The sequence below is a fragment of the Equus caballus genome, chromosome 13, assembly GCF_041296265.1.
Source record: "Equus caballus isolate H_3958 breed thoroughbred chromosome 13, TB-T2T, whole genome shotgun sequence".
NCBI classification, from domain to species: domain Eukaryota; kingdom Metazoa; phylum Chordata; class Mammalia; order Perissodactyla; family Equidae; genus Equus; species Equus caballus.
Window position 1 is genome coordinate 3,411,123 of NC_091696.1, and position 15,524 is coordinate 3,426,646.

General features: G+C 48.5%; 1 protein-coding gene across 4 annotated transcripts in view; it reads left to right on the forward strand.

Annotated features, from left to right (window-relative positions):
- SDK1 (sidekick cell adhesion molecule 1) overlaps nt 1–15,524 on the forward strand; it is an 857,904-nt gene that overhangs the window by 692,845 nt on the left and 149,535 nt on the right. For all 4 annotated transcript variants that reach the window (XM_070231391.1, XM_070231392.1, XM_070231390.1 and 1 more), the window contains exons 20-21: nt 6,447–6,545; nt 13,227–13,418. In XM_070231391.1, the coding sequence (XP_070087492.1) occupies nt 6,447–6,545; nt 13,227–13,418 (291 nt within the window). The remainder of the gene's footprint in view (nt 1–6,446; nt 6,546–13,226; nt 13,419–15,524) is intronic.

The window sequence follows — 15,524 nt, forward strand, 5'->3', positions numbered from 1 at the left end:
GATCTTCCTCGTATAGCCATTCCCACTTCCCTCCCTTTCTCCCTTTTGAATCATATGCCTTTTATTTCTTTTTCTTGCCTTATTGCAGCAGCTAGAATTTCTAGTACTATGTTGGCTAACAGCGGTGAGAGCAGACATTCTTGCTTTCTTCTTGATCTTAGAAGGAAAGGATTCAGTCTCAGACTGTTGAGTATGATCTTTTTTAGCTATTCTTTATCCAGGTGAGGCAATTCCCCTCTATTACTAACTTGTGGAGAGATTTTGTCATGAATAAATGTTGAATTTTTTCAATTTCTTTTAATATCAATCGATATTAATTGATATTGTTTTTTTAGCTTGTTGATTGATATGGTGGATTGATTTTTAAATGTTGAACCAATCTTATACACTTGGAATGAATCCCACTTGGTCATGGTGTATAATTATACTTATGTTGTTGGATTTAATTTGCTAATACTTTATAGAGGACATTTTGCATCTAAATTCATGAGAGATTTTGCTCTGTAGTTTCACTTTCCTGTACTACTCACTGTGTTTGTCTGGTTTTAGTATCACAGTAATACTGGCCTCATAAAATAAGTTTGGAAGTGTTTTGTCCTCTTCTGTTTTCTGGAAGAGATTGTGTAAAATTTGGTGCTAATTCTTCTTTAAATGTTCAGTAGAATTTTCCAGTAAAATCCTCTCAGTCTGGAGATTTCTTTTAAGGGAGCTTTTTAAATATAAATTCAATTTCTTTAATGGTTATAGTGCTATTCAACTGTCTATTTCATCTTGGTTAAGTTTTGGTAGTTTGTGATTTTCAAGAAATCAATTCTCTAGGGGCCTGCCTGGTGGCACAGTGGTTAAGTTCGCACATTCTGCTTCAGCAGCCTGGGGTTCGCTGGTTCAGATCCTGAGTGTGGACCTACTTGACAAGCCATGCTGTGGCAGGCATCCCACATAAAATAGAGGAAGATGGGCATGGATGTTAGCTCAGGGCCAGCCTTCCTCAGCAAAAAGAGGAGTGGTGGCAGATATTAGCTCAGGGCTAATCTTCCTCAAAAAAATAAAAATAAAAAAGAAATTTAAAAAAAGAAATCAATCCTCTAAATTGTTGCGTTTGTGAGTGTAAGATTATCAGTAATACTCCCTTATTATCTTTTTAATGGCTGCAGGATATTTAGTCATATTCCCTATTTCATTCCTGATATTCGTGATCTGTTTTCTACTAGTGTTTTGAGTTTGGTTTTTTTTTGTCATTCTTCCTAAAGATTTATCAATTTTATTGATTTTTTTGAAGAACCAGCTTCCTGTTTCATTGATCTTTCTCTATTGTGTTCCTATTTTCAATTTCATTGATTTCTGCTCTTATTATTTCCTTCCTTCTACTTGCTTTGGGTTTATTTTGCTCTTCTTTTTTTAATTTCTTGGGGTAAGCACTTAGATTATTGAATTGAGGCCTGTCTTCATTTCTTATGTAAGCAATTAGTGCTATAAATTTTCCTCTTCATGCTCCTTTAGCTGCATCCCACATTGTTCAATATTTTATGCTTTATTTTCATTCAGTTCTATGTATTTTTATTTCCTTTGAAACTTCTTCTTTGACCCAAGGATTATTTAGGAATATGATCTTTAATTTCCATGTGTTAGACATTTTCCTATTGTCTTTCTGCTATTGATTTCTAGCTTGATTCCATTATGGTAAAAGAATACACTTTGTATAATTTCAATTCTTTTAAATTTATTGAGGTTTGTTTTAAGGCCCAGGATATGATTGATCTTAGTGAATGTTTTATGAGTACTTTAAAAGATAATGTATATTCTGCTTTTCAATCATAAACTTTGTATACCCCTCATCAGAGTTTAGGATTAAAGGAGAAGTTGATCAAGTTTAGCCTTTTCCTTTTTTAAAAAAAAAAATTGTGGCTATCTCATCAAGCCTGTGCCTATAGTGCCTATCATAATTATAGTGGATTGATTCATTCGTCCATCTGTCTAACATACAAACATGCATATGTACTTACATTCAAATATTCGTAGAATGCCTATTATGTGGGAGATAGCCAGCTGGGTGTTGAAGGGTTTGCAGAATAAGTAAGCACAACCTCTGCCTTGAGAGCTCCTGGCCTAATCGGATGTGAGGTAGACACGACTGAGGTCAGTGCCACTGAGGAAGGAGGTGTGTAGAAGTGGCTGTGGCAGCTCAGTGAAGAATGACAGCAAATGCCTGGGGAGGCAGGTCAGTCTTGTAGAGGAGGTGACAATTGAGCTCAACCTTGATAGATGGACTTTTCATGCAGAGAATCGCTGAAGACGTTCCAGGTAGAAGAAATAGAATCCATAAAGGCAAAGAGAGCAGAAGAGTGCTTGAGAAAATGTGAGGTATTTAGCATGTCTGTAGCAGAGTGTATGGGGGTGGGGGTGGGAGCTGATCCAGAAGAGTCTCAGTGGCTAAGTTAAGGCTCTTGGACAAGGACGTCTAGGCGTTGGGGAACCACAGAAGGATTCGCATTACTGGTGTTGTTTGAGTGGCTCTGTGGCTTCAAAAGCTCTGTCTGGGGGCTTTGTGGTGATGGATTGGAGAGAAAGGTCAAGGAATCTGGGAAGAAGCCAAGAAGTTATGAGAACCTAAACCCAGGCAGGGGAGACAGCACCAGGGGGAGATTCTAGAGACGTGTCACAGAGAACTGGGGGCTAATTAAATTTAGGAAATGGGTAGAAGGAATTCTCTAGGATGACTCCACACACTTTGGTCCATGGAACTGGGTAGATGGTGATGCCAATAACCAAAATGTGGGATATAAGCTTAGGGTTAGGACGCCAGGTCTAGCCGGGACACACTCAGTGTGTGGTGCCTGTGGGACATCTCGGTAGATTTGGGAGTCCTAGCAATTAGCAATTGTGATCTTATTTTCCAAGAAAAAGTTAGGGAATATAATTGAGTATGTGGTCTGGCCACAGACGGAAATATTTGACGTCAGTTCTACCTCAGAACATCTGAGGTATAAGGTTCTTAGCAGTTAAAGCTGCTTAAGAGGATAAAGTCGCTTTGGGAATTAGGTGGGCAAATTGTGTGGGGGGCTTAAGAGAAAGGAGAAGCTCCCTGGGTCTGGCACAGTCATGTGCAGGGAGGCTGGTTTGGGGAGGAACTTAGTCTTTGGGATTGAGAGTCCTGACTGAGGCGAGCAGAGGTCCCGTGCTGGATCTCTGGAAGAGGAAACAACTCTTGCTGGGGTGAAGGGCACATTGTCCACTCAACGTGTAGGAAAAAGCAGCCTCGTTCCTTACGTTGGTAGGCAAGGTGGGAAGGGAGGTCCCTGGTGACTAAGGGAGGTGGTAATGAATTCTGGGAGCGTCTATCAAGCGTCCCCCTCGTAGCTCTTCATTATTTGGCTGTTTTCCTCTATTTCATTTACTGAAAGAAGAGGCAGGGTCAACCCCCCAGCACAAACACAGCCAGGTCCAACTGGATATCAGGTTTGACTTTATAGAGGATATTTATTAAAAATAAAAAGTAGCAAAAGAAGAGAACTTCTTCAAATAAAAGAGAGAAGACTCTGGCTGAATCCTTTACTGAAAAAGCCCCGTTGTTGCCAGTTAAACAAACAGACAAAAACTCAGGAAACAGCCCATAAAGCTTTGTAGCCGGGAACTAGAACGTTAGATGCAGTTAGACCCACCGTTAGTCAGTCAAAAGAGGAACTGGGACTTTCCTCCTTGGGAATTGAGAAAACTGGGAGCCATGTCATCTTTGTAGAATTTTCTAACTGAACCACCATTTTTGGGTAGGCAGGGAGCCCATTTATCCCGTTTAGAAGGACAAAGCATCCTTGCAAGTAGGGGCTATCTCATTGAAAGATTCAACGTCGGGTTGAAATCTGCTCGGGGCGCAGCCTTTCAGAGAGCAGTTTGGACTTTAGGTGCTGGACAAGCGGCCTCCACTGCTCTCTCGCCGATGGCGCTGTAGCTCCTTCTGCATCCAGCCGGCCTTCTCTTTCAAAGCACCAATGAATAAGAATGTGCAGCCGGGAGGGGCGGGTGGCGCAGCAAAGAGGAGACGGAATATAAATTTTAAGCCTAAGACACTGCCAGCTGGTTCCAGCAGAGTTAGAGGACAGCACATTTGGGCAGGAATCCAGGAAGCAGAAACACTGAGAATATAAAAGGAGCAAAAAGCTTTCTTTGCTGCTCTATCGATCGAAAAAAGAACAAGTCAGTTCAAAAATCCGTCAGAATGTCTTTCTGGAAACTCGAAATTGGGGGAGGCTGAGACGGTCTTGACAGCTGTTCTATTTCACCATCTTCCACAAGCGAAGAGTGAAATTTGTCAGAGTGTTCGAGCTGATCCATAAAAAGTCTTTTGAAAGTTTTGCCCAGGTGAGTGTATTTGCGGAGGCTGTTACATTTCTCAAAAATTACAAGTTGTGTTCAGGGGCTTTGTCCAGCTACCACCTGAGTGCTTGGGGTTGAATCCATCTTGAAAACTGCCGTCTGTGCCTGCAAGGCCGACCGTGGCCAGAGCAGGGTGAGGCCCATCTGCGGGAATCGCCCCAGCTCTGCTCTCCAGCAGAACAACAAACACCCTTGATCTTACGCTCTCCCATTTTAAGCTTAAAAAACTGCATTTTGTTATTATTAAACAGATCTCGGGTGGCGTGGTTCAGAGGTTCACCCAGGAGTCACGTGGCCGGTGCTCTCAGGAGGCACCTGGTGTTCCCTGCCCAGCACGGAGTGTGTGTTTGATTGACATGTGCGGAAACGAATCCGGTTCCCGTCTCCTCTCCATTCTCCTTCTGTTCCTCTTCAGTCTCCAATTCTGACTTTGAACCTCCCTTTCCTCCTCCCTGACTTTGTCTCCCGCCTATCTCCTGAAGTGGGCACTGGGAGGGGTCTGCATGGGGGGATCGTGGAGAGGTGAGCAGAGCAGGTCTGAGCCAAGCAGCTGTCCTTGCTGGTGGAAATGACGGACGCGGGTGTTTGCTGGCGCCCGCACAGGCCTGGCTTAGGAACCAGTGGAGCCCGTCCCTCTTTCTTCCCCTCGCCCCATTCCCCATTCTGTCAAAAGGTTCCAGCCTCCTCTAGCATTTCCTCTTCCATCTGCTCCCCCATGTCCCACACAGAGCTGGGATAAACCAGCCGCCTGTGGGAACATCTCCCGTCACCTCTTCCCACTCCAACCACCACACGGGGCAGCTGGCCCTGGTGGGACCTGTGGTCGGAGCAGTGAGGACTCTACCTAGGAGAGCTGGAGCATCAGGGGGTGTCAGAACCCCCTGGGTGTCCCTGCGGTCCTGCCCACACTTGACTTCTCTGTCCCGCCGCCCCTCCAGGGCAGGCAGGAGTTCTGGTTGTTGGACTGAGCTCTGTGACTGTGAGTCTGGCAGTTGCTTCACCGCCCTGGGCCTGGCGGGAATTCTGCAGCTCTGAAGTGGGAGAGGGATGAGGGTATGGGGTCTGTAATGTCCCTCTGGCTCTGAGAGCCCAGGACCTTGGGCCTATTGAACTCATGTGCTCCCTCTCAGGCCTAGTCTCTCAAGTGCTTTTCAAAGCAACAATGAGCTCTCCCCAGAAATGACTTTATATTCTGATGAGATGATAACTGACAACTAATAGTAATAATAACAGCAGCTAACGTCAGTCAGCATTTCTGTGGGGCCAGGGACCTGATAATTGCTTTCCTGTTTTGTTAAGTTTTATTCTCACAGTGACTGTGCAGAGTGAATTGTTTTTATTTTCCCCGTTTCACAGATGAGCAAACTGAGGCTTAGAGTGTTTAAGTAATTGCACAACCAGCAAACGGTGGAGCCAGGTTTCAAACCCAGCTCTGACTCCAGCAGCATTGAACCACAATTCTGCTATGCCACCCCACCGTGTGAGGAGGAGGCTGCGGTGCAAAGAACCCCATGGGAAAGCATGCATTTTTGCTGGAACTTTCTCACCACTGCCCTGCCCCTGTAGAGTCCTTGGGGAGAGTGAGCGGGGATTTGCAGCCTGGAATTCTTGATCAGGTCGGCAGGCATCGCCCTGGGGCTGGGGCCCGCCCTGCTCCGGGTGCTCAGGTCATTACGCCCCAGGCAAGCCGGACACACAGCTGCAAAGGCACATCTGGGGACGCCAGTTGGAGGCTGCTGCTCTGCAGGGTCCAGCCAGCCTGATTGTTCTCATTAGCTCAGATCAAGGAGAGGAGAGAGAGTTGCGTATGGATTGGCTCCTGCCGGTCTCTTCAGTTCTCTACATGGCTGGGATGAGCCGAGTCAAATAATTTATGTGACTACAGCCAGGATGCCTTTAACATGTTGAATTCCCTCCTTTCTTGGGTTTTTGCTGACACTTCCTGCAGGTTTCTGGCCTCTGGCTCTGGCCCTGGCTCACCACTTCCCTTCCATAGTTAGAACTTGCCACACAAATCTTGACCAAAAGAGAATCGGGCTCTTGGGTTAACAGATGCCTTTGTTTTTAATTGCTAGAGCCGGGAGCTGTGGGACATCTGAGTTTCACGGAGATTCTGGACACTTCTCTCAAGGTCAGCTGGCAGGAGCCCCTGGAGAAGAATGGCGTCATTACAGGCAAGTGTCCCTGCCTTCCGAAAAGAAAAGACAGGTTTGCCCCAGCACGTGAGGTGGGGCTGGCTCAGAGCAAACTGCCGACAGAGTGGCCGCACACCCGTGGCCTTCTCTAGCGCCACTGGCCACGTGGCAGAGAGAGAGGACTCAGCCACCACAGCCAGGAGCCTGCCACCGAGAGCTCCGCCTCAACCTCAGGGCTCAGAGATTTAGTCTCCTTGAGTTGTCTTAACAAACCTCTGGGCTCCCTTCCATCAGTGAGAATCCATCATTTTACGGCGTGTTCTCTCACATGAGTTTATTTCCCTCGATTCTCATAGCAACACAGGAAGATAGATATGGATATCATGACCGTTTACAGGTGAGGAAACTGAGGCTCAGAGAGGTGAGGTGACTGGTCCTTCATTCGGCAAATGTGCCCTGAACACCTCCTATGTGCGGGCGCTTTTGCTCATCCACTGTGATGTCCCGACCCTTCCACGCTGGCGTCTCAGCCCTGGTCCCCCAGCGGGCCAGCGGCAGACCAGGACGAAGCCTGGGTCTCCTGACTCCGAGTGCCGTGCCCCTCACCCTCCCCACAGTGCCTCCTGGGAGGGCCTAGGGACGAGGAGAGGCGGGCGAGGGGGGAGCCGGCCCGCGCCCCAGCGGCCCCCGAACAGCCCGCGCTCCCCTCGTGGCTGCGGGTGTCTCTGGGAACAGCTCACCTGCTGTAGGGTTTGTAATGATTTTATTTTATAGAAGAGGTTTCTGAAAACCTTTCAGGGTAAAGCTTAATTAATATCTGGCTTTGGAAAAACAAGTTCTACGTTTGGTAACAGCCGCACAGGCTTTGGCCTCAGGTGAAGTTGGGGAGGACGCGGGTTTCACTGTTCCCGTCGCTCTGGGAGCCTCAGCTTACCTCTCAGACCCTCCATTCACCACCCGTGGGCGTCGTAAGACCCCTCGTGCGACTGTGGGGAGGATTCACTGAGCACGTGGTGTGAAGTGGCCGGCTCGGAGCGGCTCGGCCACCAGTGGGCGTCCCTTTCCGTTCAGTAAGCTTTCCTGGAAATGGCAGGCCGGCCACTTAATGTTCTTATAGCTCGGTCACCTGTTTACTGGACACGTAACCCGTGGCAGGCACTCTGGGGCATCTCACATCATGTCAGGGGCTCCAACCTGGCTGTTTTTGCAGTTGGACCCTGAGAGTCAGGAGGACCCAGCTCCTGATCGAGTCGTTTCCATCCTGCTAGTGAATCTGTTAGCAGCCTGAGCTGTGTCGTCCCTCAGTCGGTGGTTACCTTGTCCAGCCGCCCACAGAAGCCTATGTCATCCCTCACGTGCCCACTAGTCCGTGAAGTATACTCGTGTCAGCTGGTGTACCTGAGAAACTGGTCATAGACTGAGATCAGGAATGACAGCTGTCCCCGCTGCCTGGCCACGAGGTCAGGGGCCCCTTCCTTCTTCCTGTGTGTCCTGGGCAGCAGCAGCAAGAGTGACCGTGGGCGCTTCCCACAGGTAGGCACCTTAGCATTACAGGATCCTGTTTAATTTCTGAACAACCACATGAGGTGTGTCTTATAACCCCTGTCTGAGACCTTGGGCAGATGGCTGAACCAACATGGGGATCCGGGTGTCTGTATTTTCGCCTCCGCGTCATCAATGTTCTGGAGGTGGGGTTGGAACCGTGCTCCTAACCCCTGCCCAGAGGCTCCCGTCTTCCTGGGTTCACAGCAATCTCGGTGTCTCTCCAAGTTTCTCAGTGTACACCGGCCAAAGAAATACCTAACAGTTCTCTGTATTATGTAGTTAGGTGCAAACAATTTAATAAGTATTTATATCCTAGCAACTTGATAACCATTTGAAAAAATGATACGTATTAATTGAAAGAAAAAATATTTGTATTTCCTCCTTAAATAACCAGCTAGTTCCTGATGGGCTGTGTGTACCATTGGGCACCACCCAGCCTCTCAAACATGGAGTCAGAGTGGACCCCACCACCTATTTCCTCTTCCCCCTGGGTTTTCCTGTAGTACTTTATCTCAGCCACCGGAAACTCAGCTTTGCAAAGACACAACGTATCCAAGCGCAAGTGGCACGCTCTGGTCCTGAAGTTGTGAACAACTCAAGCTAGTGGTTCACACTGCATCCCACAGACACAGGTGAGAGGCGCCCAGCATCCTTGTTTCCCTGTGCTGTTTCTGGGGGCTCCCTCAGTGTCCTGGGCGCCCCAGCACATAGCCTTGGGACTATGTTCCTACACTGAACTCCTCCCTTCTCCCCCATAACTCAGAAAACCTCCTGGTGCCAACCCTTCCCACTTCCTATCTGCAAAATGCTGTCTAGTCATCTGAACTCAGCCAGAACCCTGGGGCGCTCAGATCATATCACAAAGGGCCTCATTGATCTGATGCCTCCTCTGACCCTAACTTTCAAATAAAGCAAATTTATGAATCTGGTGCTACCCTCGGGAAGCTGTTTTGAAATCCCACTTTAAATAATGTCATAATTCCAGGAATGGGAAAAAGTCGCCGTCAAAATTGAATCTCAAAACCCCGATCCTCTGTGCATTCTGAAGCCTTCTCAGTATAGGACTGCAAGTGTTGAATACATAAAATAAAAAGATCTCCTACTGCAAGTAAACAGTTAAACAAAGTCTGGGGCGGGGGAGGGACATTCTAGACAGCAGGAATCCAGTTTAGTTGAATGTTGCTCTCAGCCCCACAAAGGCAGGAACAAACCAGCAAACCCGAGCAGGGAAAACACAAGACAAGGACACCAGGAACTTAGCCCACGGCTACCGTTTGGAAGAACAGGTTTCCAGCTCAGACCCCTCGGGGACCAGTTCTGGTGCCTGAATTAGAGCTGTGCTCACCTCTGATTTCAGAAGTGGGACTGCGTGGGCGAGAGGCAGAGCAGTTGCATCTGTCCGGCCGGCTTTTACGACCCTGTCAACTGTGTTTCAGAAATTGGCTAGGACTCACGGTCGGCAGTCTTGACACAGAAGGACTTCCTTCCTTACAGACCCGCACGTGGAGCTCCTGCCCTGCCCTTTCTAAACACACTGCACACTTCGGTCTTGGTTTAAATCTTGAAGGAAACCCACGGGTCTAATCATTTCAGTGGAGCCAACATTTCAGGGCTAAGCAGTGGTTGCCAATACTTCCAATTTATGATCATCTGTTCTTACCAGCTAATAGGCCTTAATGAACTCATTTTCGTATTTTATTTAAACAAATACAGGTAGTTACAAGCAACAGCCTATTGTTTATTGTGGAACTTGGCCTTCGAAGCTCTGGCTTTTCAGAGTCGGAGTCAGCTGGCACTGATCCTGAGCTGGGAGCTTACGGCGTGGTTGTAGCATCGAGGGGCTGGATCAGAGCTCTAGGCAGATGCTCTGCTTTTTCCTCTCGCGGCCACGTTGTCCGCATCTCACTTTGTCTGGGCTGTGCTTGCCTTTCCCACCACATTATACAATGTGCCTGGAGTCCTGGAAGCTGCAGTGGAGGCCTTCAGCTCTCTGGTGAAGGCTGTAGAGGAAAAGGGCCTCCCTGCAGGTGAGACCGATGGCTGTTATTTCCTTGTCCTCACTGATGTCCCTCCAGTCACCTGCCTGGTGACCCCTGAGCTCAAGGAAGCTCTCCCTGGCGCTGGGCGCTCTGCCCTGACAGACAGGTCGGCACCCCCCAAATCGACATGGTTTCCAGTGGAGCATGCCGGAGGGACCACGGTCTGTTTCATGCTGAAGGTGTTTTACCAAGTAGAGCAAAAGAAAAACCGTGTCTGTGGGCAAACCCAGCCTGCAAAGGCCACTTTCAGGAATTGTCATTGTGGCGCCACCGTCCTTCTGGAGCCTCCCTGTTAATGCTGTAGGCTGCTGTGAAAGGCTGCTGCCAAGGCAGATGACACTGTAATAGTTTGGTCCTCTGCACAGGCCCACTTTATGGCCCAGACGCCCTGCAGAAAGCCATACTTTATCAGCCTTGGTGCACGGTGAGCACCCCCCTTGCCTCCGTTTTAATTTGGGCCCAGAACGAGAGGGAAGCCGAGCAGGGGGCGGCCACGTGCCCGCCCAAGCAAATTGCCCATCGCATTCTCATTGTAAATTTCAGCATCTTCCACTCTCCCTCCGTAAACTCTGATTTATGAGGGCCGGGATGCAGACAGACAGTTTGTGATTGGATGTACTGCTTTCTTGTAGGGAATTTACTTCAGATCCTCAGAAAATTATTTCTGAAGCTCCTCTGGTCGTTAGTCTCAGTTAGGCAGCCCTTGGGAGCAGGTAGGACGCCAACTGGAGGCGCCCGACTCCTGGCTCCGGGCGGCTCTCTCCTCTCCTGTCTCTCACGCTGGAGCCAGATGAAACATTCACCAGCCAGAGCTACCGTGCACATCCCCAAAAGCTGTACATAAATCGGAGAGCCTCTTTGCCCACCACATGCCCGCAGCTCTGTCCATCTGTGTGCTGCGAGCGTGGCGTGTCGGCTTTTATTATGCGTCTGGGCCAGCGCTTCCTTTCTGCTCCTGCTTCCTTGGGCCTCACCTGAGTAGATGAGGCTCTGTAGTTACCTACAACAATTGTGGAATACTGGATTATCAATTTTGGTTCTCATAAATCCTACCAATGCTGCCCTACTAAGGATGCCAGAATTGCTGTTTGGGCCCCAGGCTGCCATGATGAGCAAGATGCTGTATTTTAGTAAGTTTTGATGAGGAATAGCTTTGACAAATAAAATTGTCTGACAGACAAGGCAATGACATTAAGCAAAGACTTCTCTTCCTGTACGTCCAGGGAAGACCCTGAGTATCAAATTGTTTAGAGACTTATCAGGCATCACCTACCACGGTCAGGGATGGTTTTCAAGTTTACTCATACACATCGGGACTTCGGAGAGAAGGAGGTGTGGAAGGAGGCTCTGGGGAGACCTGAAGAGCCTGGGAAAACCCTAGAAACCCTGCCAATTTCTAACAAGTTCATGGACCTCTGCTCCTTGGTTTTCTCCTTTGTAAAATGGGGCTGATGATGGCTCCAACTTCAGAGCTTTGTTGTGAGGATTAAGTGAACTCGTCTGTGCGAAATGCTCAGAGCACCACAGGGACATTGTAAATACTCTCTATGTATTTGAAGTTATTAACATTCATTGCCCAGAAGGGTTTTCCTTTTTTTTAAATTGCACAGTTAACTCCAAAATTCTGAATTAGCACAAAGGGGAGAACTGATGGATTTGAGTGCATCATGATGTTAGTGCTGGTCCACTGAGAATGAAGGAGGCTAGACATCAAGGTGGGTCCTGAGAAGGAGGAGATTCTAAGGTCCAGAGTCAGGGGTGGGAGTGGGAGAAGGGCAGAGGTGAGTGGTCAGCCTGTGCGAGCCCCAGGGGGAGGAGAAAGAGACAAGGCCTGACAGGCAGGGTCCTGCAGACAAAGGTGGGTTCAGTTGTCCTCACGGGCCTGGGCAGAGACCCAGAAGCCAGGAGCCGACCCCAAGCAGTCAGCAGCTAAGGTAATGTGGGAGTTGTGATGTGTGCTGGGGCCCCAGTGACAGGGCCACCTCTGCTTGCCATTGCTCCCTGGATGTCCTGGCCATACCACCCCAGCTGGGAAGCCTTGGTGCCAGGCACAGAAATTGCTGACCATATGAGGGCTGTGGGACAGCAGACAGGCAGTGGCTTCCGACATTAATTATTTTTTCCAAAATATTAGAGTCCTGAGACGCTCTCCTCTAAATTCCTGTTTACCTGCAAGTGCAAGTTTCTAGCTATATTTATTGCTTTCATCAGAATGAGAAGGAGCTTTAAGACCCCTCCTAGTGCTGCAGCGTCCCCGAGTTTATTGACTGGAAAGAAGGAAGAGCCAGCATTTTCCCTTTGCCTTTGGGCCTGGGAGCTCTTTCCATCACTGCCTCCCTCCTTACAAGACGCTCTTAAGCGTTCTCTAATCTCATCAACTCCCCTCCAAGGGGGCTGATTCAGGAGCTCGCTGGGTCTTTTTTCTCTGAGCCCAAAATCACAATGGAATCCAAGGTGGAATAAATAGTGATCATGAGACCCTTCTGGGCTGAACAGAGTACAGGGGAAATCAAATTTCTCTAGGAAAACCAGAGGTCCAATGAGGGGAGATGGAGCTAGAAGCAAAACTCAGGCGCTCGCGGAAAGAGAAATGTTTTAAAGCAGAGAACTTTGCACAATAAAAGCATGTCCTGTCAGTCATTTTGTAAAGGAAAAGGTCGCAGGATGTCCACAAATTGGTTACAACCCAGGAGCGAGCTACTGATTTAGGGTACTGTATCAGGAAGATATCAGCTTATAAAAATGGAAACCTTGATGCAACGCATCCATAATTTGACAAGAGAAGGTTCAATCAGGCCAGCAGGCTGGCAATCATCATTCATCATTCTTCAATGCACACCCCAGGTACTGAGGTTACCGAAACATCAGCCAGGTCGCTGTGCCCCGGCAGCTCGCTCTGTCACGGGAAGACGGCCCCTGTGCACCAAGAGGTGGTGCCCTAGAGGTTTCTCCGGGCACACAGAGGAAGCACGCCCGACTCTAGGTTTCATTTCAGTAGGGCAGTGGCTTCTCATCACACTTCAGCAGATCTGGTGAGCTTTCCGTTGTTTCAAATCTACAAAGATAGCAGCGTGGCAGCCAGCCTCCGCCCTGGGCCGTCAGGAGACCCCGAATTAACTGTGTTCTCGCCCTCTAGGCTATCAGATTTCCTGGGAGGTGTACGGGAAGAACGACTCGCGGCTCACACGCACTCTGAACAGCACGACGCATGAGCATAAAATCAAAGGATTGTCCTCTCTCACCACCTACACCATCGAGGTGGCCGCCGTCACTGCAGCGGGGGCTGGCCTGGCGACTTCGTCCACCATTTCCTCTGGCGTGCCCCCAGGTCAGTAAAACCGTGCTGTGGTCTCCCTGCTAGTGCATCTTCCTGAGGGGTTTCTGACGCTCGGAGTCAACTGGCGTTTTTGTACAGAAGCCGCCGGGAGCCTTGCAAAGAGGGGTGTCAGCTTCGCTAAGACGGTCTAGCGATAAGTGGATGATGACCCACGTCAGCCTTGTTTTCCAGTGTTTTCTGATCCTGGCTTAACGTTTCTTCTTTCGGGGTGAGGATTGGCGAGAGTGCACTTGTGGTGAGGGAGCTGGGACTGAGGGCCCGCCCTCCAGGGAAACCACAAACAAGGCCCACACAGAAGGAAACGCAGGCTTTATTTATTTATTTGAGAGAGAGAGAGGAAATAATGATATCGAAATGAAGAATAGGAAGCATAGAACTTTATCCACTCAATAGAACAATGAAAACTTGGATTTGAGTTAAGAAAAAACAATAGACAAGGTGGGAAGGCAAAGTAAAGAGACGGAGAGAGGCAAATTTAAGGGAACCTGAGGAGAGAGTGTTCCTGCGAGGCAAACCGCTGTGGTGGGGTTTGCTCCTCGATGTGGGCGCTCTCGTGTCCTTCTGAGATTCAGGTCATCTTCCCGAATGTTCAGCACGCTCATGTCAGCTTGGGAAAATTGCTGCTCAACTTTTTCTCTCCAGTTTTAAAGTTTATGTTTAAAATGAAATTGCTTTTGCAAGGAATTCGCACATACCTGTGAATGTGAGGAAATATTGTGAGGCTATCAGTTCCGTTCTGTAAGTAAAGCCATCAGGCTCTTGCTATTTAAAAGATGTCAGTTTGCCTTATTTTGGTCTTTAAGAAAAGCGTGACTGCCTCATTTGAAAGGCCCTGAAAGGTTGAAACCAGCATGTACCCCACATCCAGTTCAGTTTTCATGACCTGATCATTTTCTTGGAAGGGTGACACACATGATCTGAAGAGAATACCAAGCAAATAAAATGCACGCGGTAAGAACAGAATCCCCTCGGAAGAGATGTGTTCACCATCCCCACCTCTCCTCACAGGGGCTGCACGCAATGGGATACCCGCGGTCCGAGTTAGATGTGGTGGCAGAGAAGGAGGAGGGGGAGGATGTTTCCTCTCCTCGGAGCACTGTGACCTCAGAGGGTACTTTCTAGAAGCCATTAGCTACCTGCCCTGCCAGCAGGGGAGCCTTGAGCCCAGCAGTGTCCCAAAGCAAGTCTCGCTGTCCACCCATAGACAGTTGGCATTGTCCTCCCAGTAAGGCAGTGGCTCTGACACTTCTACGTGCGTCAGAATCACTGGGGATTCCTTAGAAACAGATTGCTGGGCCCGCTCCCCAGTGTCTAATTTGTAGGTCTGGGGTGACGTTGGAGAATTTGCCTCTGGAACAAGCTCCCAGGTGATGCCAATGCAGCAGGGCAAGGATCACGCTTTGAGGCAATCCGGATTTTTTTAAAGGTGTTTACAAAATAAATTTATTCTTTTAACAAAGATGTCTTTGGCTTACAGGAAGACTCATTTATTCTACATAAATAGCTAGTTCCCATAGCACATATTTAAAATACTGTTACTACTTTAATAACTAGTGAAGATGATGATGGCCTATTATTTATTTGTTAGAAATGGCTTTCGTACAGTGACTGAGGGTAACATTGGGAGCACATGCATGTGTGTGACCAGGTTTTCCCTGGGATGGTTTGGACACTGTCCACCGGGGCAGGGAAATGGGCTAGCGGGCCTCCAGAAGCATCCACCCGCAGCCTTACCATGATGGGCGGGCCCTGCCCCAGAACTGCAGAGCGGGATCTGAGAAGGGAGATGGGCCCAGCGGTACTGAATAAAGCTCAGACGACTACATGGGAAGGAAGGGCCGAGGTGCTGTTGCTTCACTCACAGGTCAGGTCACATGCAGCTGGAGCCTGATCCTCAGACATCCCGGAGCGCTCTAAGTAGTGGCTAGAAGCAAAATCGCATGATAATAACCACTTGTGGGGCTGTATTCTGTTTGCTGTGCTTGAAGTTTACGTCCATTAATGACTGAAGAACCATTTTAAGAATCCAGAGAGCTGAGAAATATAAAGAAAAGAGTCACTTGTCCCTCAACGGCAGCATTTTCTGCTTCAAATTCA